The 22,994-nt window shown below is 48.1% G+C and overlaps 1 protein-coding gene across 2 annotated transcripts in view; it reads right to left on the reverse strand.

The window, feature by feature from the left end:
* AGMO (alkylglycerol monooxygenase) overlaps positions 1-22,994 on the reverse strand; it is a 292,271-nt gene that overhangs the window by 120,569 nt on the left and 148,708 nt on the right. For both annotated transcript variants that reach the window (XM_068235102.1, XM_068235103.1), the window contains exon 8: positions 11,517-11,596. In XM_068235102.1, the coding sequence (XP_068091203.1) occupies positions 11,517-11,596 (80 nt within the window). The remainder of the gene's footprint in view (positions 1-11,516; positions 11,597-22,994) is intronic.

Genomic DNA, 22,994 nt, shown 5'->3' on the forward strand with positions numbered 1-22,994 from the left:
ATCTCTCTGCAGCACTGTGTGGACTCTCTCTCTCTCTCTCTCTCTCTCTCTCTGCAGCACTGTGTGGACTCTATCTCTCTCTCTCTGCAGCACTGTGTGGACTCTATCTCTCTGCAGCACTGTGTGGACTCTCTCTCTCTCTCTCTCTCTCTCTGCAGCACAGTGTGGACTCTCCCTCTGCAGCACTGTGTGGACTCTATCTCTCTCTGCAGCACTGTGTGGACTCTATCTCTCTCTGCAGCACTGTGTGGACTCTCTCTCTCTCTGCAGCACTGTGTGGACTCTCTCTCTCTCTCTCTGCAGCACTGTGTGGACTCTCTCTCTCTCTCTGCGGCACTGTGTGGACTCTCTCTCTCTCTGCAGCATTGTGTGGACTCTATCTCTCTCTGCAGCACTGTGTGGACTCTCTCTCTCTCTGCAGCACTGTGTGGACTCTTTCTCTCTGCAGCACTGTGTGGACTCTTTCTCTCTGCAGCACTGTGTGGACTCTATCTCTCTCTCTGCAGCACTGTGTGGACTCTATCTCTCTCTGCAGCACTGTGTGGACTCTTTCTCTCTCTGCAGCACTGTGTGGACTCTCTCTCTCTCTCTCTGCAGCACTGTGTGGACTCTTTCTCTCTCTGCAGCACTGTGTGGACTCTCTCTCTCTCTCTGCAGCACTGTGTGGACTCTCTCTCTCTCTCTCTCTCTCTGCAGCACAGTGTGAACTATCTCTCTCTCTCTCTCTGCAGCACTGTGTGGTCTCTCTCTCTCTGCAGCACTGTGTGGACTCTCTCTCTCTGCAGCACTGTGTGGACTCTCTCTCTCTGCAGCACTGTGTGTACTCTCTCTCTCTCTCTCTCTCTCTCTGCAGCACTATGTGGACTCTCTCTCTGTCTCTGCAGCAATGTGTGGACTCTCTCTCTGTCTCTGCAGCACTGTGTGGACTCTCTCTCTCTCTGCAGCACTGTGTGGACTCTATCTCTCTGCAGCACTGTGTGGACTCTCTCTCTCTCTCTGCAGCACAGTGTGGACTCTCCCTCTGCAGCACTGTGTGGACTCTATCTCCCTCTGCAGCACTGTGTGGACTCTATCTCCCTCTGCAGCACAGTGTGAACTCTCTCTCTCTGCAGCACTGTGTGGACTCTCTCTCTCTCTCTCTCTCTCTCTCTGCAGCACAGTGTGAACTCTCTCTCTCTCTCTCTCTCTCTCTGCAGCACTGTGTGGTCTCTCTCTCTCTCTGCAGCACTGTGTGGACTCTCTCTCTCTCTGCAGCACTGTGTGGACTCTCTCTCTCTGCAGCACTGTGTGGACTCTCTCTCTCTCTCTCTCTCTCTCTCTCTCTCTCTGCAGCACTATGTGGACTCTCTCTCTGTCTCTGCAGCAATGTGTGGACTCTCTCTCTGTCTCTGCAGCACTGTGTGGACTCTCTCTCTCTCTGCAGCACTGTGTGGACTCTATCTCTTTCTGCAGCATTGTGTGGACTCTATCTCTCTCTGCAGCACTGTGTGGACTCTATCTCTCTCTGCTGCACTGTGTGGACTCTTTCTCTCTGCAGCACTGTGTGGACTCTTTCTCTCTGCAGCACTGTGTGGACTCTTTCTCTCTGCAGCACTGTGTGGACTCTTTCTCTCTCTGCAGCACTGTGTGGACTCTATCTCTCTCTGCAGCACTGTGTGGACACTCTCTCTCTCTCTCTCTGCAGCACTGTGTGGACTCTTTCTCTCTGCAGCACTGTGTGGACACTTTCTCTCTGCAGCACTGTGTGGACTCTTTCTCTCTGCAGCACTGTGTGGACTCTTTCTCTCTCTGCAGCACTGTGTGGATTCTATCTCTCTCTGCAGCACTGTGTGGACTCTCTCTCTCTCTCTCTCTCTCTCTCTCTCTGCAGCACTGTGTGGACTCTCTCTCTCTCTCTCTCTCTGCAGCACTGTGTGGACTCTCTCTCTCTCTGCAGCACTGTGTGGACTCTCTCTCTCTCTCTCTCTCTGCAGCACTGTGTGGACTCTCTCTCTCTGCAGCACTGTGTGGACTCTATCTCTCTGCAGCACTGTGTGGACTCTCTCTCTCTCTCTCTCTCTCTGCAGCACTGTGTGGACTCTATCTCTCTCTCTCTGCAGCACTGTGTGGACTCTATCTCTCTGCAGCACTGTGTGGACTCTCTCTCTCTCTCTCTCTGCAGCACAGTGTGGACTCTCCCTCTGCAGCACTGTGTGGACTCTATCTCTCTCTGCAGCACTGTGTGGACTCTATCTCTCTCTGCAGCACTGTGTGGACTCTCTCTCTCTCTGCAGCACTGTGTGGACTCTCTCTCTCTCTCTCTGCAGCACTGTGTGGACTCTCTCTCTCTCTCTGCGGCACTGTGTGGACTCTCTCTCTCTCTGCAGCATTGTGTGGACTCTATCTCTCTCTGCAGCACTGTGTGGACTCTCTCTCTCTCTGCAGCACTGTGTGGACTCTTTCTCTCTGCAGCACTGTGTGGACTCTTTCTCTCTGCAGCACTGTGTGGACTCTATCTCTCTCTCTGCAGCACTGTGTGGACTCTATCTCTCTCTGCAGCACTGTGTGGACTCTTTCTCTCTCTGCAGCACTGTGTGGACTCTCTCTCTCTCTCTCTGCAGCACTGTGTGGACTCTTTCTCTCTCTGCAGCACTGTGTGGACTCTCTCTCTCTCTCTGCAGCACTGTGTGGACTCTCTCTCTCTCTCTCTCTCTGCAGCACAGTGTGAACTATCTCTCTCTCTCTCTCTGCAGCACTGTGTGGTCTCTCTCTCTCTGCAGCACTGTGTGGACTCTCTCTCTCTGCAGCACTGTGTGGACTCTCTCTCTCTGCAGCACTGTGTGTACTCTCTCTCTCTCTCTCTCTCTCTCTCTGCAGCACTATGTGGACTCTCTCTCTGTCTCTGCAGCAATGTGTGGACTCTCTCTCTGTCTCTGCAGCACTGTGTGGACTCTCTCTCTCTCTGCAGCACTGTGTGGACTCTATCTCTCTCTGCAGCATTGTGTGGACTCTATCTCTCTCTGCAGCACTGTGTGGACTCTCTCTCTCTCTGCAGCACTGTGTGGACTCTTTCTCTCTGCAGCACTGTGTGGACTCTTTCTCTCTGCAGCACTGTGTGGACTCTTTCTCTCTGCAGCACTGTGTGGACTCTTTCTCTCTCTGCAGCACTGTGTGGACTCTATCTCTCTCTGCAGCACTGTGTGGACACTCTCTCTCTCTCTCTCTGCAGCACTGTGTGGACTCTTTCTCTCTGCAGCACTGTGTGGACACTTTCTCTCTGCAGCACTGTGTGGACACTTTCTCTCTGCAGCACTGTGTGGACTCTTTCTCTCTCTGCAGCACTGTGTGGATTCTATCTCTCTCTGCAGCACTGTGTGGACTCTCTCTCTCTCTCTCTCTCTCTCTCTCTGCAGCACTGTGTGGACTCTCTCTCTCTCTCTCTCTCTCTGCAGCACTGTGTGGACTCTCTCTCTCTCTGCAGCACTGTGTGGACTCTCTCTCTCTCTCTCTCTCTCTGCAGCACTGTGTGGACTCTCTCTCTCTGCAGCACTGTGTGGACTCTATCTCTCTGCAGCACTGTGTGGACTCTCTCTCTCTCTCTCTCTCTCTCTGCAGCACTGTGTGGACTCTATCTCTCTCTCTCTGCAGCACTGTGTGGACTCTATCTCTCTGCAGCACTGTGTGGACTCTCTCTCTCTCTCTCTCTGCAGCACAGTGTGGACTCTCCCTCTGCAGCACTGTGTGGACTCTATCTCTCTCTGCAGCACTGTGTGGACTCTATCTCTCTCTGCAGCACTGTGTGGACTCTCTCTCTCTCTGCAGCACTGTGTGGACTCTCTCTCTCTCTCTCTGCAGCACTGTGTGGACTCTCTCTCTCTCTCTGCGGCACTGTGTGGACTCTCTCTCTCTCTGCAGCATTGTGTGGACTCTATCTCTCTCTGCAGCACTGTGTGGACTCTCTCTCTCTCTGCAGCACTGTGTGGACTCTTTCTCTCTGCAGCACTGTGTGGACTCTTTCTCTCTGCAGCACTGTGTGGACTCTATCTCTCTCTCTGCAGCACTGTGTGGACTCTATCTCTCTCTGCAGCACTGTGTGGACTCTTTCTCTCTCTGCAGCACTGTGTGGACTCTCTCTCTCTCTCTCTGCAGCACTGTGTGGACTCTTTCTCTCTCTGCAGCACTGTGTGGACTCTCTCTCTCTCTCTGCAGCACTGTGTGGACTCTCTCTCTCTCTCTCTCTCTCTCTGCAGCACAGTGTGAACTATCTCTCTCTCTCTCTCTGCAGCACTGTGTGGTCTCTCTCTCTCTGCAGCACTGTGTGGACTCTCTCTCTCTGCAGCACTGTGTGGACTCTCTCTCTCTGCAGCACTGTGTGTACTCTCTCTCTCTCTCTCTCTCTCTCTCTCTCTGCAGCACTATGTGGACTCTCTCTCTGTCTCTGCAGCAATGTGTGGACTCTCTCTCTGTCTCTGCAGCACTGTGTGGACTCTCTCTCTCTCTGCAGCACTGTGTGGACTCTATCTCTCTCTGCAGCATTGTGTGGACTCTATCTCTCTCTGCAGCACTGTGTGGACTCTCTCTCTCTCTGCAGCACTGTGTGGACTCTTTCTCTCTGCAGCACTGTGTGGACTCTTTCTCTCTGCAGCACTGTGTGGACTCTTTCTCTCTGCAGCACTGTGTGGACTCTTTCTCTCTCTGCAGCACTGTGTGGACTCTATCTCTCTCTGCAGCACTGTGTGGACACTCTCTCTCTCTCTCTCTGCAGCACTGTGTGGACTCTTTCTCTCTGCAGCACTGTGTGGACACTTTCTCTCTGCAGCACTGTGTGGACTCTTTCTCTCTGCAGCACTGTGTGGACTCTTTCTCTCTCTGCAGCACTGTGTGGATTCTATCTCTCTCTGCAGCACTGTGTGGACTCTCTCTCTCTCTCTCTCTCTCTCTCTCTGCAGCACTGTGTGGACTCTCTCTCTCTCTCTCTCTCTCTGCAGCACTGTGTGGACTCTCTCTCTCTCTGCAGCACTGTGTGGACTCTCTCTCTCTCTCTCTCTCTCTGCAGCACTGTGTGGACTCTCTCTCTCTGCAGCACTGTGTGGACTCTATCTCTCTGCAGCACTGTGTGGACTCTCTCTCTCTCTCTCTCTCTCTCTGCAGCACTGTGTGGACTCTATCTCTCTCTCTCTGCAGCACTGTGTGGACTCTATCTCTCTGCAGCACTGTGTGGACTCTCTCTCTCTCTCTCTCTGCAGCACAGTGTGGACTCTCCCTCTGCAGCACTGTGTGGACTCTATCTCTCTCTGCAGCACTGTGTGGACTCTATCTCTCTCTGCAGCACTGTGTGGACTCTCTCTCTCTCTGCAGCACTGTGTGGACTCTCTCTCTCTCTCTCTGCAGCACTGTGTGGACTCTCTCTCTCTCTCTGCAGCACTGTGTGGACTCTCTCTCTCTCTGCAGCATTGTGTGGACTCTATCTCTCTCTGCAGCACTGTGTGGACTCTCTCTCTCTCTGCAGCACTGTGTGGACTCTTTCTCTCTGCAGCACTGTGTGGACTCTTTCTCTCTGCAGCACTGTGTGGACTCTCTCTCTCTCTGCAGCACTGTGTGGACTCTCTCTCTCTCTCTCTCTCTGCAGCACTGTGTGGACTCTCTCTCTCTGCAGCACTGTGTGGACTCTATCTCTCTGCAGCACTGTGTGGACTCTCTCTCTCTCTCTCTCTCTCTGCAGCACTGTGTGGACTCTATCTCTCTCTCTCTGCAGCACTGTGTGGACTCTATCTCTCTGCAGCACTGTGTGGACTCTCTCTCTCTCTCTCTCTGCAGCACAGTGTGGACTCTCCCTCTGCAGCACTGTGTGGACTCTATCTCTCTCTGCAGCACTGTGTGGACTCTATCTCTCTCTGCAGCACTGTGTGGACTCTCTCTCTCTCTGCAGCACTGTGTGGACTCTCTCTCTCTCTCTCTGCAGCACTGTGTGGACTCTCTCTCTCTCTCTGCGGCACTGTGTGGACTCTCTCTCTCTCTGCAGCATTGTGTGGACTCTATCTCTCTCTGCAGCACTGTGTGGACTCTCTCTCTCTCTGCAGCACTGTGTGGACTCTTTCTCTCTGCAGCACTGTGTGGACTCTTTCTCTCTGCAGCACTGTGTGGACTCTATCTCTCTCTCTGCAGCACTGTGTGGACTCTATCTCTCTCTGCAGCACTGTGTGGACTCTTTCTCTCTCTGCAGCACTGTGTGGACTCTCTCTCTCTCTCTCTGCAGCACTGTGTGGACTCTTTCTCTCTCTGCAGCACTGTGTGGACTCTCTCTCTCTCTCTGCAGCACTGTGTGGACTCTCTCTCTCTCTCTCTCTCTCTCTGCAGCACAGTGTGAACTATCTCTCTCTCTCTCTCTGCAGCACTGTGTGGTCTCTCTCTCTCTGCAGCACTGTGTGGACTCTCTCTCTCTGCAGCACTGTGTGGACTCTCTCTCTCTGCAGCACTGTGTGTACTCTCTCTCTCTCTCTCTCTCTCTCTCTCTGCAGCACTATGTGGACTCTCTCTCTGTCTCTGCAGCAATGTGTGGACTCTCTCTCTGTCTCTGCAGCACTGTGTGGACTCTCTCTCTCTCTGCAGCACTGTGTGGACTCTATCTCTCTCTGCAGCATTGTGTGGACTCTATCTCTCTCTGCAGCACTGTGTGGACTCTCTCTCTCTCTGCAGCACTGTGTGGACTCTTTCTCTCTGCAGCACTGTGTGGACTCTTTCTCTCTGCAGCACTGTGTGGACTCTTTCTCTCTGCAGCACTGTGTGGACTCTTTCTCTCTCTGCAGCACTGTGTGGACTCTATCTCTCTCTGCAGCACTGTGTGGACACTCTCTCTCTCTCTCTCTGCAGCACTGTGTGGACTCTTTCTCTCTGCAGCACTGTGTGGACACTTTCTCTCTGCAGCACTGTGTGGACTCTTTCTCTCTGCAGCACTGTGTGGACTCTTTCTCTCTCTGCAGCACTGTGTGGATTCTATCTCTCTCTGCAGCACTGTGTGGACTCTCTCTCTCTCTCTCTCTCTCTCTCTGCAGCACTGTGTGGACTCTCTCTCTCTCTCTCTCTCTCTGCAGCACTGTGTGGACTCTCTCTCTCTCTGCAGCACTGTGTGGACTCTCTCTCTCTCTCTCTCTCTCTGCAGCACTGTGTGGACTCTCTCTCTCTGCAGCACTGTGTGGACTCTATCTCTCTGCAGCACTGTGTGGACTCTCTCTCTCTCTCTCTCTCTCTCTGCAGCACTGTGTGGACTCTATCTCTCTCTCTCTGCAGCACTGTGTGGACTCTATCTCTCTGCAGCACTGTGTGGACTCTCTCTCTCTCTCTCTCTGCAGCACAGTGTGGACTCTCCCTCTGCAGCACTGTGTGGACTCTATCTCTCTCTGCAGCACTGTGTGGACTCTATCTCTCTCTGCAGCACTGTGTGGACTCTCTCTCTCTCTGCAGCACTGTGTGGACTCTCTCTCTCTCTCTCTGCAGCACTGTGTGGACTCTCTCTCTCTCTCTGCAGCACTGTGTGGACTCTCTCTCTCTCTGCAGCATTGTGTGGACTCTATCTCTCTCTGCAGCACTGTGTGGACTCTCTCTCTCTCTGCAGCACTGTGTGGACTCTTTCTCTCTGCAGCACTGTGTGGACTCTTTCTCTCTGCAGCACTGTGTGGACTCTATCTCTCTCTCTGCAGCACTGTGTGGACTCTATCTCTCTCTGCAGCACTGTGTGGACTCTTTCTCTCTCTGCAGCACTGTGTGGACTCTCTCTCTCTCTCTGCAGCACTGTGTGGACTCTTTCTCTCTCTGCAGCACTGTGTGGACTCTCTCTCTCTCTCTGCAGCACTGTGTGGACTCTCTCTCTCTCTCTCTCTCTCTCTCTCTGCAGCACAGTGTGAACTATCTCTCTCTCTCTCTCTGCAGCACTGTGTGGTCTCTCTCTCTCTGCAGCACTGTGTGGACTCTCTCTCTCTCTCTCTGCAGCACTGTGTGGACTCTCTCTCTCTGCAGCACTGTGTGTACTCTCTCTCTCTCTCTCTCTCTCTCTCTGCAGCACTATGTGGACTCTCTCTCTGTCTCTGCAGCAATGTGTGGACTCTCTCTCTGTCTCTGCAGCACTGTGTGGACTCTCTCTCTCTCTGCAGCACTGTGTGGACTCTATCTCTCTCTGCAGCATTGTGTGGACTCTATCTCTCTCTGCAGCACTGTGTGGACTCTCTCTCTCTCTGCAGCACTGTGTGGACTCTTTCTCTCTGCAGCACTGTGTGGACTCTTTCTCTCTGCAGCACTGTGTGGACTCTTTCTCTCTGCAGCACTGTGTGGACTCTTTCTCTCTCTGCAGCACTGTGTGGACTCTATCTCTCTCTGCAGCACGGTGTGGACACTCTCTCTCTCTCTGCAGCACTGTGTGGACTCTTTCTCTCTGCAGCACTGTGTGGACACTTTCTCTCTGCAGCACTGTGTGGACTCTTTCTCTCTGCAGCACTGTGTGGACTCTTTCTCTCTCTGCAGCACTGTGTGGATTCTATCTCTCTCTGCAGCACTGTGTGGACTCTCTCTCTCTCTCTCTCTCTCTCTCTGCAGCACTGTGTGGACTCTCTCTCTCTCTCTCTCTCTCTCTGCAGCACTGTGTGGACTCTCTCTCTCTCTGCAGCACTGTGTGGACTCTCTCTCTCTCTCTGCAGCACTGTGTGGACTCTCTCTCTCTGCAGCACTGTGTGGACTCTATCTCTCTGCAGCACTGTGTGGACTCTCTCTCTCTCTCTCTCTCTCTCTCTGCAGCACTGTGTGGACTCTATCTCTCTCTCTCTGCAGCACTGTGTGGACTCTATCTCTCTGCAGCACTGTGTGGACTCTCTCCCTCTCTCTCTCTGCAGCACAGTGTGGACTCTCCCTCTGCAGCACTGTGTGGACTCTATCTCTCTCTGCAGCACTGTGTGGACTCTATCTCTCTCTGCAGCACTGTGTGGACTCTCTCTCTCTCTGCAGCACTGTGTGGACTCTCTCTCTCTCTCTCTGCAGCACTGTGTGGACTCTCTCTCTCTCTCTGCAGCACTGTGTGGACGCTCTCTCTCTCTGCAGCATTGTGTGGACTCTATCTCTCTCTGCAGCACTGTGTGGACTCTCTCTCTCTCTGCAGCACTGTGTGGACTCTTTCTCTCTGCAGCACTGTGTGGACTCTTTCTCTCTGCAGCACTGTGTTGACTCTATCTCTCTCTCTGCAGCACTGTGTGGACTCTATCTCTCTCTGCAGCACTGTGTGGACTCTTTCTCTCTCTGCAGCACTGTGTGGACTCTCTCTCTCTCTCTGCAGCACTGTGTGGACTCTTTCTCTCTCTGCAGCACTGTGTGGACTCTCTCTCTCTCTCTCTGCAGCACTGTGTGGACTCTCTCTCTCTCTGCAGCATTGTGTGGACTCTATCTCTCTCTGCAGCACTGTGTGGACTCTCTCTCTCTCTGCAGCACTGTGTGGACTCTTTCTCTCTGCAGCACTGTGTGGACTCTTTCTCCCTGCAGCACTGTGTGGACTCTCTCTCTCTGCAGCACTGTGTGGACTCTATCTCTCTCTGCAGCACTGTGTGGACTCTTTCTCTCTCTGCAGCACTGTGTGGACTCTATGGGCTTGATTCACAAAGTGGAATCCACTCTATCTCTCTCTGCAGCACTGTGTGGATTCTATCTCTCCCTGCAGCACTGTGTGGACTCTATTTCTCTCTCTCTGCAGCACTGTGTGGACTCTCTCTCTCTCTGCAGCACTGTGTGGACTCTCTCTCTCTCTGCAGCACTGTGTGGACTCTATCTCCCTCTGCAGCACTGTGTAGACTCTATCTCCCTCTGCAGCACTGTGTAGACCAGGGGTCCCCAAACATTTTGGGTTGAGGGCCGGGTCAACATACTTCAGACCGCTGGGGGGCCAGAGTAAACATAAAATGATGTAGAAGTCTTTGTGGACCAGACAGTGAAGCATACCCAGGTGACAATCTGCAAGCCAATTGGACAGCAGTGTCACCTGATGTGGAATTTGATTGGAAACCAGCAAAATTTCTGCTTTCTGGCTTCCATGTGGATGGGGGGTGTTGCACTGCTATTTCATATGTGGACCACCAATATTTAAAGTTGTAGCTGACTGCATTTATAAGCAATACATTTTCTGTGTAGGGGGCCGGTAAGAAAGCCTTAGGGGGCCACATTCGGCCCGCGGGCCTTAGTTTGAGGACCACTGGTGTAGACTCTCTCTCTGCAGCACTGTGTGGACTCTCTCTCTCTCTCTCTCTGCAGCACTGTGTGGACTCTTTCTCTCTGCAGCACTGTGTGGACTCTTTCTCTCTCTGCAGCACTGTGTGGACTCTATCTCTCTCTCTGCAGCACAGTGTGGACTCTCTCTCTCTCTCTCTCTCTCTGCAGCACTGTGTGTACTCTCTCTCTGCAGCACTGTGTGGACTCTTTCTCTCTCTCTCTCTCTCTCTCTCTCTCTCTCTCTCTCTCTCTCTATCTATCTATCTCCCCCTGCAGCACTGTGTGGACTCTATCTCCCCCTGCAGCACTGTGTAGACTCTATCTCTCTCTACAGCACTGTGTGGACTCTCTCTCTCTCTCTCTCTCTCTCTCTCTCTCTCTCTCTCTCTGCAGCACTGTGTGGACTCTCTCTCTCTCTGCAGCACTGTGTTCACTCTAGCTCTCTCTGCAGCACTGTGTGGACTCTCTCTCTCTCTGCAGCACTGTGTGGACTCTCTCTCTCTCTCTCTCTCTCTCTCTCTCTGCAGCACTGTGTGGACTCTATCTCTCTCTGCAGCACATTGTGGACTTTTTATCTCCCTGCAGCACTGTGTGGACTCTCTCTCTCTCTCTGCAGCACTGTGTGGACTCTATCTCTCTCTGCAGCACTGTGTGGACTCTCTCTCTCTCTCTGCAACACAGTGTGGACTTTCTCTCTCTCTTCAGCACTGTGTGGACTCTATCTCGAATACTTAGAGGAGCAGGAACATGGAATAGGAGAGACACTGAAGACAACAAGCAGCATCCGGAGTCTATGGAGGAGGTAATCTAGGCCACCATTGGGTTCATTTAATTTTGCCCCCCGATTTTGGTGTACTTTGAGGTTTTCAGCAATGAAAGTAGAAAGAAAAATTATTTTGTATAAATCTCTGACACCTAAATTTTCATTTTAGATCTCATGTGCCAAACATCGACCACACCCACTGCCGAATCAGATAGTCGGGTCTGGGAGAACCTCCAAGACTTCAATACTGTTGGCAGTATCAACAGGATGACCTAAACTGCGGTATAGTAAATCAACCTCAAGATGTGACTGTCTGTAATGTGCAGTGATGATTTCTATGGTATTGTTATTTCCTGTGTTCTCTGTTGTTCCTCTCTGTTCCAAGTTTCCTGATGGTTGTGTATGATTTTATCTCTGCATGCTTTTCTTCAGTTCATTTCTAACGTGTTACTCTGGGTGCCTATCTGAGTGTACAGAACACTCTGCTCCATCAATTACGACCCGGTGAGTTTGGGGAAAACCCAAACATTCTTACCTGAACTGAAAACGGTTCAAATGTGTTGATTGGATGTGTCAGGCCATAAATAACTTTGTCTTTTTCTGGCACGAAAGTTCCTGCAATGAAAAAAGTAAAGTCATAAATCACTTACCAATTTATAACCTGGCAACACAAAACGATTCGCCTGACTGCCTGATTGGCTGACCCCCCCCCCCCCCCCCTCTGCTGTAATTTGCTGAGTTTGGTTCACACTGTGTTGGTGTTGTTAGGTAAACAAATGCACATAATTAGGGACTTTAAAGTGTATTTATAGGATGAGGCGCTCTATGGCTTGTATATATCATATCACGTTGTTGATTGCAGAGCAGCCAGGCAGGAGCCCGAGGGGGGGAGACGGGTGGTGGGAAGGGGGGGTTCTCCAGCTCAGGACAGCACTTGGCAAGCCTCATAATCCTCCCAGCTTAGCAAAGGCCGGGTGTTTGTGGCCAGAATATTGATGAGGGCTGACGTGGGCAGCCAGATATGATTTCACCCAAGTTTTCACACTAGATCATACGTGGGAATGAAATAATATGTATCAAAAATAACAGAATAGCATCGTAGCATGACCTGCATCTAATAAATGTTCAGCAATTATTTTCACCACCTCTCTTTACTTCACAGACCTCCCTCTCCAAATCCAAATCCAATCCAAATCCAAAAAAGCTTTATTGGCAGGACCAAATACATTTAGCATTGCCAAAGCAAAACAAGACAAAACATTAACATGGGGGGGGGGGGGGGGGGGGGGGGGTTGTGGGAATAGGGAAGGATATAGGGAGTTGGGGTATATAGTCCATAGGTGTGTGGATGATGTAAGGGGCAGCATGGGGGACTGGGATATACAGTCCATAGGGGGGTATTGGGGGGGAATACAGTCCATGTGGTATCATGTTCCTCTCAGTTGGTGGCAGGCTGTGACATATCGGGCAGCTATTTGCACGGTTGTTTCCTCCTCCCCCAGTAGGATGTAGAGTTTCCGCTCCTCATCTGTGGAGGTAAAATCCTGGATGTGGGCGGAGAGTCTCTGGAAGTGGGCGGTCCTCACAGGTGCGTATTTGCTGCAGTGTAGCAGGAAGTGGGCCTCATCCTCCAAGACCTCCTGGTCGCATTGTCTGCACAGTCTCTCCTCCCGAGGCTTCCATGTCTGTCTGTGCCGCCCTGTCTCTATCTCCAGGCTGTGGGCACTCAGACGGTACAAACTCAGGACCTGTCTGTCTTTGTGGTGGTGTAGCCTCCCCAGATATGGAGCCATTGTGTACTCCCTCTGTAGTGATTGATAGACAGCGAGTTTCTTGGAATTCTTTATGTCACTTCTCCATTCCTCTATGTATCGTTCCTTGCAGCTTTCTATAGTCTGTTTTATTTGGGCTTTTGTCAGCCTGTGTTGGTGGCCTTGGCTGGGCTGGCTGCTGATGCTTTGCTTGAGAGCGCGTGGTATGGCCTCGCCCCCCTGGCTCAGTGAGGCTTTATGGTGGTAAGTGCTGGGGTTGCTGCTCTGTATATGCGCCCAGTATGAGAGTGCCCTCTGCTGGATAGTAAGCCATAGTGGGAACCTGCCTAGCTCTGCCCGGCAAGCTGAGTTTGAAGTGCTTCGATGGACTTGGAGGAGATACTTGCAGAACTCTAGATGGAAGATTTCTGTTGGGCTGGAGTCCCATTTTGATTGGTCAGGGTAGGTGACCGGGCCCCATACCTCACTGCTATAGAGCAGGATTGGGGTGATGATGCTGTCGAATATCTTTGCCCACACTCTCACTGGTGGTTTTAGGTGGTAAAGCTGTCTTCTGATGGCATAAAATGTTCTGCGGGCTTTGTCTTTCAGGGCCTGTACTGCTGGTTTAAAGCTTCCTGATTGGTTGATCTCCAGCCCCAGGTAGGTGTAGCTGTTAGTGGACACCAGTGGGGAGCCATTTAATATAAATGAGGAGGTAGGGGTTTTATTTCCATTCTTCCTCTGGAACACCATCACTTTTGTCTTCTTTGGGTTGATGGGCAGTGCCCATGTGGTACAGAAAGTCTCCAATACTGACAGGCTGTCCTGTAGTCCTTTCTCTGTTGGGGAGAGCAGCACAAGGTCATCTGCATACAGCAGGAACTTCACCTCACGGTCATGCAGGAGGAGGCCTGGAGCTGGGAAGGATTCCAGGGCTACAGCCAGTTGGTTAATGTATATGTTAAAGAGTGTTGGGCTCAGACTGCAGCCCTGCCTGACTCCTCGACCCTGCTTGAAGAACGCACTTCTCTTCCCATCTACTTTCACACTGCATTGGTTCCCAGTATATGAACTCTTGATGACATCATAGGTTTTTCCTCCTATTCCACTCTCTAGGAGTTTTAGGAAAAGGCCTGGGTGCCACACTGAGTCAAACGCCTTCTTAAAATCAACAAAGCAAGCGTGTATTTTGCCACGTGAGTTGTGGACATGGGTCTTGATGAGGCTGTGCAGTGTGTAGATGTGGTCGGTTGTGCGGTGGTTTGGCATGAACCCGGCTTGGCTTTTGCTGAGTACGTCCTGCTGTGTGAGGAAGGAGAGGATCCTCTTATTGATGATGCTGTTAAACAGTTTCCCCAGTGTGCTGCTGACACAGATTCCTCTGTAGTTTGCTGGATCATATCTGTCTCCATTCTTGTAGATGGGTGTTATGAGGCCTTCACTCCAGGCCTGAGGAAAGGAGCCCGCCCTCAGGATAAGGTTGAATAGTCTTGCGAGTGCCTCATGTATGTCCGGGGGGCTGTATTTGATCATCTCTGGCAGGATGCCATCGGTACCGCTAGCCTTCTTACATTTTATCAGCTTTGTTCTTTCTCTTATTTCCTGCACCGTGATTGGTGTATCCAGAGGGTTTTGAAAGTCCTTGATTGTCTCCTCCATGTCCTTCAGTTTTGCGGCTATTTGTTTCTGCTCCAGGGTTTGGGCATTTTCTGGGATGTCTTTGTAGAGGTTCCTGAAGTAGTGGAGCCAGATGTGGCCATTTTGGATATGAAGAGGGCTTTTTTTAGGCTTTGCACCGATATGGTTCCAGGTCTCCCAGAATGAGTTGTCTTGGAGGGAGTCCTCCAGCTGTTGGAGTTTGTGGGAGATGTGGCTCTGTTTTTTCTGCCTGAGGGTGTCTTTGTATTGTCTCTGTAGGTGGTCATGGGCTTCCCTTAGGTCCCGGTTGTTGGGGTCTCTGTGTTTTTGGTTAGAGGCTGCCCTTAGTGAGTTACGTAGAGCCTTGCATTCACTGTCAAACCATTTTTGGGACTGTTTATTTGTGGATCTCTTGAAGTTGGTCTGCTTGAGGCCTGCTTGTACTGCCATGGTATGTAGGATGTTACTGAAGTCCTTCACTGCATGGCTGACACCTTGTTGGTTTGGTTCATATGGGTTGTTATAAAAGTTTGTCAGCAGTTCTTGGATTTTGGCAGTTTTGGTCATGTTGGTGTATTCGGTGGCAGACTGTTTGGGCCATTTGAGGGGTGGTGGCAGCTTGTAGAGACCGGTCTGATGAGGCTGCTGTGTGGTTGGTTTGTCGGTGGATTTCAGGTACAGCAGGATTTGGCTGTGGTCTGACAGGTGTGTTTCAGGGGTGACTATGAGGGCATTGATGTTTATGGGATCTGTGTCTGTGACAGCATAATCTACCACACTGCTGCCTACGTGTGAGTTCATAGTGAATCTCCCAAGAGAGTCACCCCTGGTTCGCCCATTCATTATGTATAGGCCAAGGCTCCGACACAGGTTCAACAGGGCTTTCCCGCTTTTGTTTACTGTCTTGTCATAGCTGTTTCTTGCTGTCTGCATTGGTTCCTGGTAGTAGCTCTCTCCTCCAAGTATGTATGCGTTTCCCTCAGGGGTCAGATAGTCCTTCTCTGTGCCTGTTCTCGCATTGAGGTCTCCATAGATGAGTACTCTGCCCTGAGACTGGAAGTGGCTGGCTTCTCTTTGTAGGACCTCATAAATATCAGGTTTGTAGTAAGGGGACTCTGTTGGGGGGATATATGCTGCACACAGGTACATGTCAGACTGAGAGGTGAGGATGGAGCTGTTTATTTTGATCCAGATGTGGCTGTCTCCTCGTTTGATAGCTTTAATGTGCTCTGTAAGCTCCTCCTTGTACCAGATTAGTATGCCTCCTGAACGACGACCCTGTTTAACGTTCTTGTTTTTCTGTGAAGATACAGAGAATTCCCTGTATCCCATGGGTGCAAGAGATTCATCCTCTGCCCGGGTCCATGTCTCCAGGAGGATTTGAATATCAATGTTTTCAAGTCTCTTTTTAAAGTCTGGATCATTTGTTTTGCATCCAAAAGCTGAGGCATTCAGCCCTTGAATGTTCCAGCTACTGATAATGAGTGATGTCATTTTAGGTCTGTATACCTTGTAATGAGCAGGGATTGTCATAGGACTCAATATTTTCGGGGTGTCGCATCAGTATACTATATAAAGTGCTACACAAAGTCCTGATTTCCGCCGTGTTTCTGTCCTCCCTTGTTCCGTGTTGCTATTGTGGGTCAGGCGGTTTCCTCCGCATTTGTTGTGTTTGTGGCGGCTCTCTTTGGTAACGCTTTATTGGAGTTTGCCATCTGTGTGTTGGATTAGGTCTATCTTGGGGTCTCTGAGGTCTATCAAGTACCATGTCCTTAAACTCCTTTGCAAGGAGGCTGACTCCTTGTTTGCTAAGGTGCTTGTTGTTGTACAGGTGGTGAGCTGAGATTGTAGGGTGCTGTGCCAGTTGTATACCTGGTGAGGATCTGAGACTGGAGGTCAGCTTTGCATTGATTTGTTGGATTGTCTGGTGAGAGATATCTTTTCTTGGGAGCAGGGAAGAGAGGATAATCTTTGTATTGGGGAATTTCAGCTGTGCCCTTTTTGCAATTTGTGACAGTTTGTCTGTGATGGTTTCTTGGTCTATGGTGTTTTGTTTAATGTCATTGGTCCCGGTGTGCAGGATGAGATGTTTTGGGTCAGTGAAATGAGGCTCATTAATGACCCCTGCTACTTGTTCAATAGTTGAGCAGGTGATTTTAATGACATTCTTCCCTGGAAAGAGTCTCTTTATGTCCAGGTATGTCCCATTAGAGTCTATAATCAGCACAATGTCAGGACTGCGAGGTCTATAGGAGCCATTTGCTTGGTGTTTAGGCTTAAGCTCTGGAGTGTTGGGTGGGGCAGTCTTGGCAGCATTTGGGGAGGGGTCTTGCTGGCAGTGGCTGGGCTCTGAGGTGTTGGGTGGGCATGTGTTGGTAGCATTTGGGGAGGGGTCTGGCTGGCTGTGGTGGTCTTTGGTGTTTACTGTATCTTGTGTGTGGTGTACAGTGCAGTCCTCAATCAGCGCACGACTTGTGGGAACCTTTGTACATTTTGTTGTCACCTCTTCTTTTGGCTGATTTAATATCTGTATTTTCCGGATCTCCTCCTTAAGCTGTGAATTCTCCTCCTGCAGTTGTTGAAGAGATGCTTTGATTTCACACAGAGCTTCCGTGTGCTCAGATTTCAGCCTGGCTAGTTCTTCTCTCAGTTGGTCATTTGCATTTTTCACACCTTGGCTTCTTTGATATTGTTCTCTGAAGAGGGTGAAGTCCATCTCTAGATTAGACAAACAATCTCTGAGGGTCTCCAGGGAGGGGTGTGATTGAGAGTCTCTGGGGGGCAGTTTTTCTCCCTGTTTTGTAGTTTGAGCCTCACATTTTTGTGTAGCAGGGTTATTTATGGTTTTATAGTTTTCTGCTTTCTCTCTGATATGGGGAAATAGCTTCTCAAATTCCTCCAGTCTGCATTTAGCACCTTGGATCAAGATGGTTCCACTGTTATAAACACTGATGGTTAATGCTGTCTGCTGGGGGGAGTCATCATCCTGAGTTCTTATTTGCCTGCCTGTGTCCCCATCCTGGTTGATGTCCACAATTGTAATATCTTTGTAGTGTTCACATATTGCCTTGTGCCATGCGAGGATATGTTCTGTATATAATATTAAATTAGTTATGCTCCCTAGTTTGTTATAATCTGCACATAGAGTTTCTGTATTGTCTTTCAGTATTGCCTTCTTAATTGGCTTCCTTTGATCTTTGTTTGTTCCTTGTGGATATGTTATCCTTAGGATTCCTGACCTCCTGCTGGCTCTGCCTTCTGTCTCTGAGGCTTCAGTCTTGTCTATGCTGCTTTGCCTTTGCATTATCACAGTACTTTTCTTATTTTATATCTTTGACTTTCTATTATAATGTATTGACAAGTTTATGCAGTTTATGCAGCTGTATGGCAGAAAGCCCTTACCTTGGAGAGGGCTTGTGTTCTGTTCCTCTGGATTTCTGTTATTTCTCTGAGGGCAGGGCAGGGGTCTCTTCAGCAGTCTGCTTGTTGTTAGTCCATAAGCTTGTTTCTTTTATTTTGTCTGGATGTCCTTGTTTAAAATTGTTTAGTCCATGTCTTTAGTTTTTCATTCTGTGTCTGTATGTCTGTTCCTTGCTTTTGTGATGTCCTTCAATTTGCTCATTACAAGGTATAAGTTGTATAGAATCAGGAGCTCATCTTCAGTGCTGCTTACTCTCTCTCTCTCTATCATGCTATCTTGCAGCACTAGTGCACACCAAAAATCTCTAGTGTAATCGCAAACGCTAAGGCCCCGTTCACATCTAAAAAGGCAAAACGGGAGAAATTTGCGCTTCTGTTTTGCGCAAGTGATTTTACCGCGATTAGCATGGTAAAAATCACTGGACACTTCCGCGATTCCAGAGCGATTGCGGTCAGCGCTTTATAAGCACTGTACCGCGATCGCTCCAGAATCACCCAGAAAATGCTGGAGGTAACACATTTGCGATTGGCGCTAATCGCAAAACGCCCGCGATCGGTGCCAATCGCGGCAGTGAGAACACTGCCATTGGATAACATAGCACTAGTGGTTTAAAAAGCTCTAGCGCTTTAGTGATTAGCGGGAATCGCCCGGTAATCGCTTAACTGTGAATGGGCCCTAAGCGTTTTTAGAAGAAATTCTTCTAAGCAATTGTGCCTAGCAATTTTTGGAGTGTTTTGGTGTAGAGATTTTTGATTTTTTTTGTGTACAGTATGAGCTGGAAGTGATCAGCTTTTGCAAAGAAAAAACACTTGGAAAACCGATCTGTTCTAGAGTTTTTTTGCGCGATTTTCCACTTTCCTATACTTAACATCGAGGCATTGCCTCAGAAATCCTGCAGGACCCGCTTTTGCATTTGGGAAAAAAATCATCTCACTGTGGTGTAATCCATCCCATTTAAATACATTAGCCAATCGCTTTTCAATGCGCTCGTATTTTAAAAAGTGCCCGTGGTGTGCACCAGCCCTTAGTGATGATCCTAATCAGCTAATTACGGTTACACAAAATTTCATGTAAATAAATAAAATGTAAATGTCCGCAATTATGCCCATACGTAACTACGATTTGTAAATTCAATTGGTTTTGCGGAACCAATTCTTATTTTCGTGTAATTTTTGCCTCATTTTGTGTATCGACTTTAGCGGTTAATACCAAAGCCCTCGTTTATACTATTGTAGCCGAAATTTCTACATATGCTAAGGAGAATAGTGGGTACAAGTCAAAAAAATAATTTTTCAAAAAGACCCTGTAGTTTTTGAGAAAATCGATTTTAAATATGCAAAGGAAAATGTTTTTTTAACTTTTTTTTGTTTTTGTTTTTTAGTTTAAAAAACATTTTTCTTTTGCACTTTTTTTGTGTGTTTTTTCAAAAAACAAAAACAAAAAAAACTACCAGATCTGTATGGGGTGTCAAAGGGGGGTCTGTGTATGGCTGATATTGTGGTGAAACCCCTCCCACAGTGTGATGTCATGACCATGGTCCTGAAAGTTTCCTGTCTGTGAACCTTGTTGCATTCTGGGAAATAACGGCTGTTTTTAACTGCCAAGCAAGCAGAATCTCCCTCTGTGCATAGGTGTATCTATAACAAAACAACCTTTTAGCCTATCACATTGTTAGGGGGTGTGGTTATAGTTGATGGCAGAAAGTGCTGTCAAGTTATTTTTTCTTGTTTGCCAGCAGTAAAGATGATGACCTTCAGGCTCATTTTGTATCAAACAAATAACATGGCGAATATCAATCAATCAATTCTTGATCTCTCTTCTAATTATTTTAACTTTTCAATTTATTGATATATTTACCCACGAAGCTCAAAGGGAAGCTGCTATATTTATTTATTTTTAAACAATACCAGTTGCCTGGCAGTCCTGCTGATCTATTTGGCTGCAGTAGTGTCTGAATAATACCAGATACAAGCAGCTGATCCAGTCAGATCTGACAATAATGTCAGAAACACCTGATCTGTTGCATGCTTGTTCAGGGGCCATTGCTAAAAGTATTAGAGGCAGAGGATCAGCAGGACAGCCAGGCAACTGGTATTGCTTAAAGTGAACCTCCAGACTAAAAATCTACTCAGCAGCACTGAAAAGGCTCGGTGTTTCTTTAACAGTTTCACAGCATCAGAACTTTGTTTCTCTTATACAAGCCTCATTTTTAGCTATAGAGAAGAAAACTGCTCGGGCATTTTTCTCCTGATGCTGTGCAAAGCATGATGGGATTTCTGATGTTGTTGTTCTCGTTCTGCTGTTTTGATGCAATTTTTTTTTTTTTTTGAATTTGAGATTTGAAGCCTAGTGTGTGCATTTGGGAGGGGTTATCAGGACACAGGACAGTTGGAACTGTGTCTTATGCTCCTTGTCACCTCGTTTCAACCAAAAAGATAGCTATGATTAAGGAGCCATGTAGAGCTCCGATACGCGTGAGCTGTTGTCTGTGTTTTTGCTGATGTGTCTAATAAAGTCGGAGAGATCCTTTTACCCTACAACAATTCCTTTTCTTTGTTTATTGCTGTTGATGCTTTGGGTCCCAGACTCCCGTTGGTTGCACTGGTGGTTGCAGCGATCCATACCTCCTTTTCCAACCAAAAAGATGGCTGCCCCCATGACAAAGATAGCAGCCCCCATGAATCACAAACATTTGCCTGTTCTTTTAAAACAGGGTGGGTAAGAGATTATATTACCTATCTATTTTAATTAACATAACTAATGTAACTTAATGACAGCATGTTTGTTTAGGCTGAAGTTCCCCTTTAATGTTTGTGATTCATAGGGGCTGCCATCTTTGTCATGGGGGCAGCCATCTTTTTGATTGAAAGGAGGTGACAGGGAGCATGAGACCCAGTTCCAACTGTCCTGTGTCCTGATAACCTCTCCCAGCTGCACACGCTAGGCTTCAAATGTCAAATTCAAAATGTAAAAAAATTGCACCAAAACAGCAGAACGAGAACAACATCATCAGAAATCCCATCATGCTTTGCACAGCATCAGGGGAAAAAAGCCCAGGCAGTTTTCTTCTGTGCAGCTAAAAATGAGACTTGTAAAAAAAAAAAAGAAACAAAGTTCTGATGCTGTGAAACTGTTAAAGAAACACCAGGCCTTTTCAGTGCTGCTGAGTCGATTTCTTGTCCGGAGGTTCACTTTAAAAGGAAATAAATATGGCAGCCTCCATATCCCTCTCACTTCATACGCCCATCACTACCTCTTTATCTCTTTTCTTGTCTTTTCCACTTACCATCACCACTGAACTTCTACATATACAGTTGATACATTATACAGTAGATGACTAATTACCTTAAAGAGAATCTGTATTGTTAAAATCGCACAAAAGTAAACATACCAGTGCGTTAGGGGACATCTCCTATTACCCTCTGACACAATTTCGCCGCTCCCCGCCGCATTAAAAGTGGTTAAAACAGTTTTAAAAAGTTTGTTTATAAACAAACAAAATGGTCACCAAAACAGGAAGTAGGTTGATGTACAGCATGTCCACACATAAAAAATACATTCATACACAAGCAGGCTGTATACATCCTTCCTTTTGAATCTCAAGAGATCATTTGTGTGTTTCTTTCCCCCCTGCAGCTATCTTCCACTGAAGTGTCAGGTTGTTTCTTCCTGCAGAGTGCAGACAGCTCTGCCTGTATGTAATTCCTCAGTATGTGAAAGCCCAGCCAGCTCAGAGGAGGATTTATCCAGCTTGTAAAAGATAAGAGAGAAGAGAGAAGCTGTCCTAATCTAAATAATACACAGGCAGTGTGCAGAGAGGGGCCTGGAGGGGGGAGATGCATCACAGAACCACAACACTGAAGAACTTGGCAGCCTTCCAGACACAGGCTGACAAGTCTGACAAGAGAGAGATAAGTTGATTTATTACAGAGATGGTGATAGTAGAACGTGCTGCAGTAAGCCAGAACACATTAGAATAGCTTTTGGAACTTGTAGGATGATAAAAAACAGGATGCAATTTTTGTTACGGAGTCTCTTTAATGGCGTGTAATTGGAAACAGTAGTCTCCTGCTTTTGAATAATATCCCTCCGCAGAGGTAACTGAAATTTCGCCGTTTGATTCTGAAGCGCCCGTCGATGTTTATTGCTGACTTGTCCTGGAAGGCTGATGATTAATTGCAGCAAGTGGTCTTCCTATAATGTTATTCATTGGGTTACACTGATCTTTTTTTTGTGCCAAAGCGGCTTTACGCCGAAATGTTTACCGTAAGACGGATTGTAGTACTTTATCCTGTCACGTTGTTCCGCACGCAACCCAAAAAATTGTTTGATTTTTTTTTCATTTATTTAAATATTTTGCAGGGTGTGGCTGGAGCCAGAGAACGTTTCAACAAATAGTCCATTTTTCAAACTGTTCTCTTAAAGTGTAACTGCGGGCGCTGGGCGAAGCGATAGGTACAATGAGTATCCTTTCATAAAGTCATTCATCATGAAAAATGGCATCATTCCCTACTACTACCACATCCAGACACTGGTTTTAATTTAAAGTGGACCTGAACTCTTGCACAGGATAGAAGGAACGTATGGAGAAATGCACCCTGTGTGTATTTAGAGAGTTTAGCCTGTCCAATTCCCCCTCATCTGTGACTGATCACAACTGTAATTTGATCTCTCTGCTGTGTCAGCTCAGGAATATCCTCTGCCACGGCAGAGCAGCTAATTTGTAAACACAAGATGTAAACAATATGTCTGCTTCAATGAAAGCAGGAAGTAGACACACTGCAGATTTGTAGCAGGATTTGCATCAGCTGTAACAAAGAAATGTTTTTTTTAGGGGTTATTATGTGGTTGCTTATCTAATAGAGCAGAGAGGAAGTCCTAAGCAGTGGTGCTAGTAATGGCCAAAAAACTTCATTTCGCAAATGTTGCAAAGTTTTTCACATCGCAAAACTTTGCATTAAACTTCGCGTAGCATTTTACAAAATTACGAGTATAACGTAATTACTGATAGAGTACTACGCTTGTAAACGAAATTGCGTAACGTCTAACGCGTTACTTACGCCTGAAAATCCACGTTAAACTTGCCAATGCGCATACCATAGACTGTATATTAATGCGTATAATCAGGTTTATAATGCGTATAAACATACGCATTAAACAGCGCATGCGCGTCTATACAATACCATGTCCGCATGCGGAA

This window comes from Hyperolius riggenbachi, chromosome 5, assembly GCF_040937935.1.
Source record: "Hyperolius riggenbachi isolate aHypRig1 chromosome 5, aHypRig1.pri, whole genome shotgun sequence".
NCBI lineage: Eukaryota > Metazoa > Chordata > Amphibia > Anura > Hyperoliidae > Hyperolius > Hyperolius riggenbachi.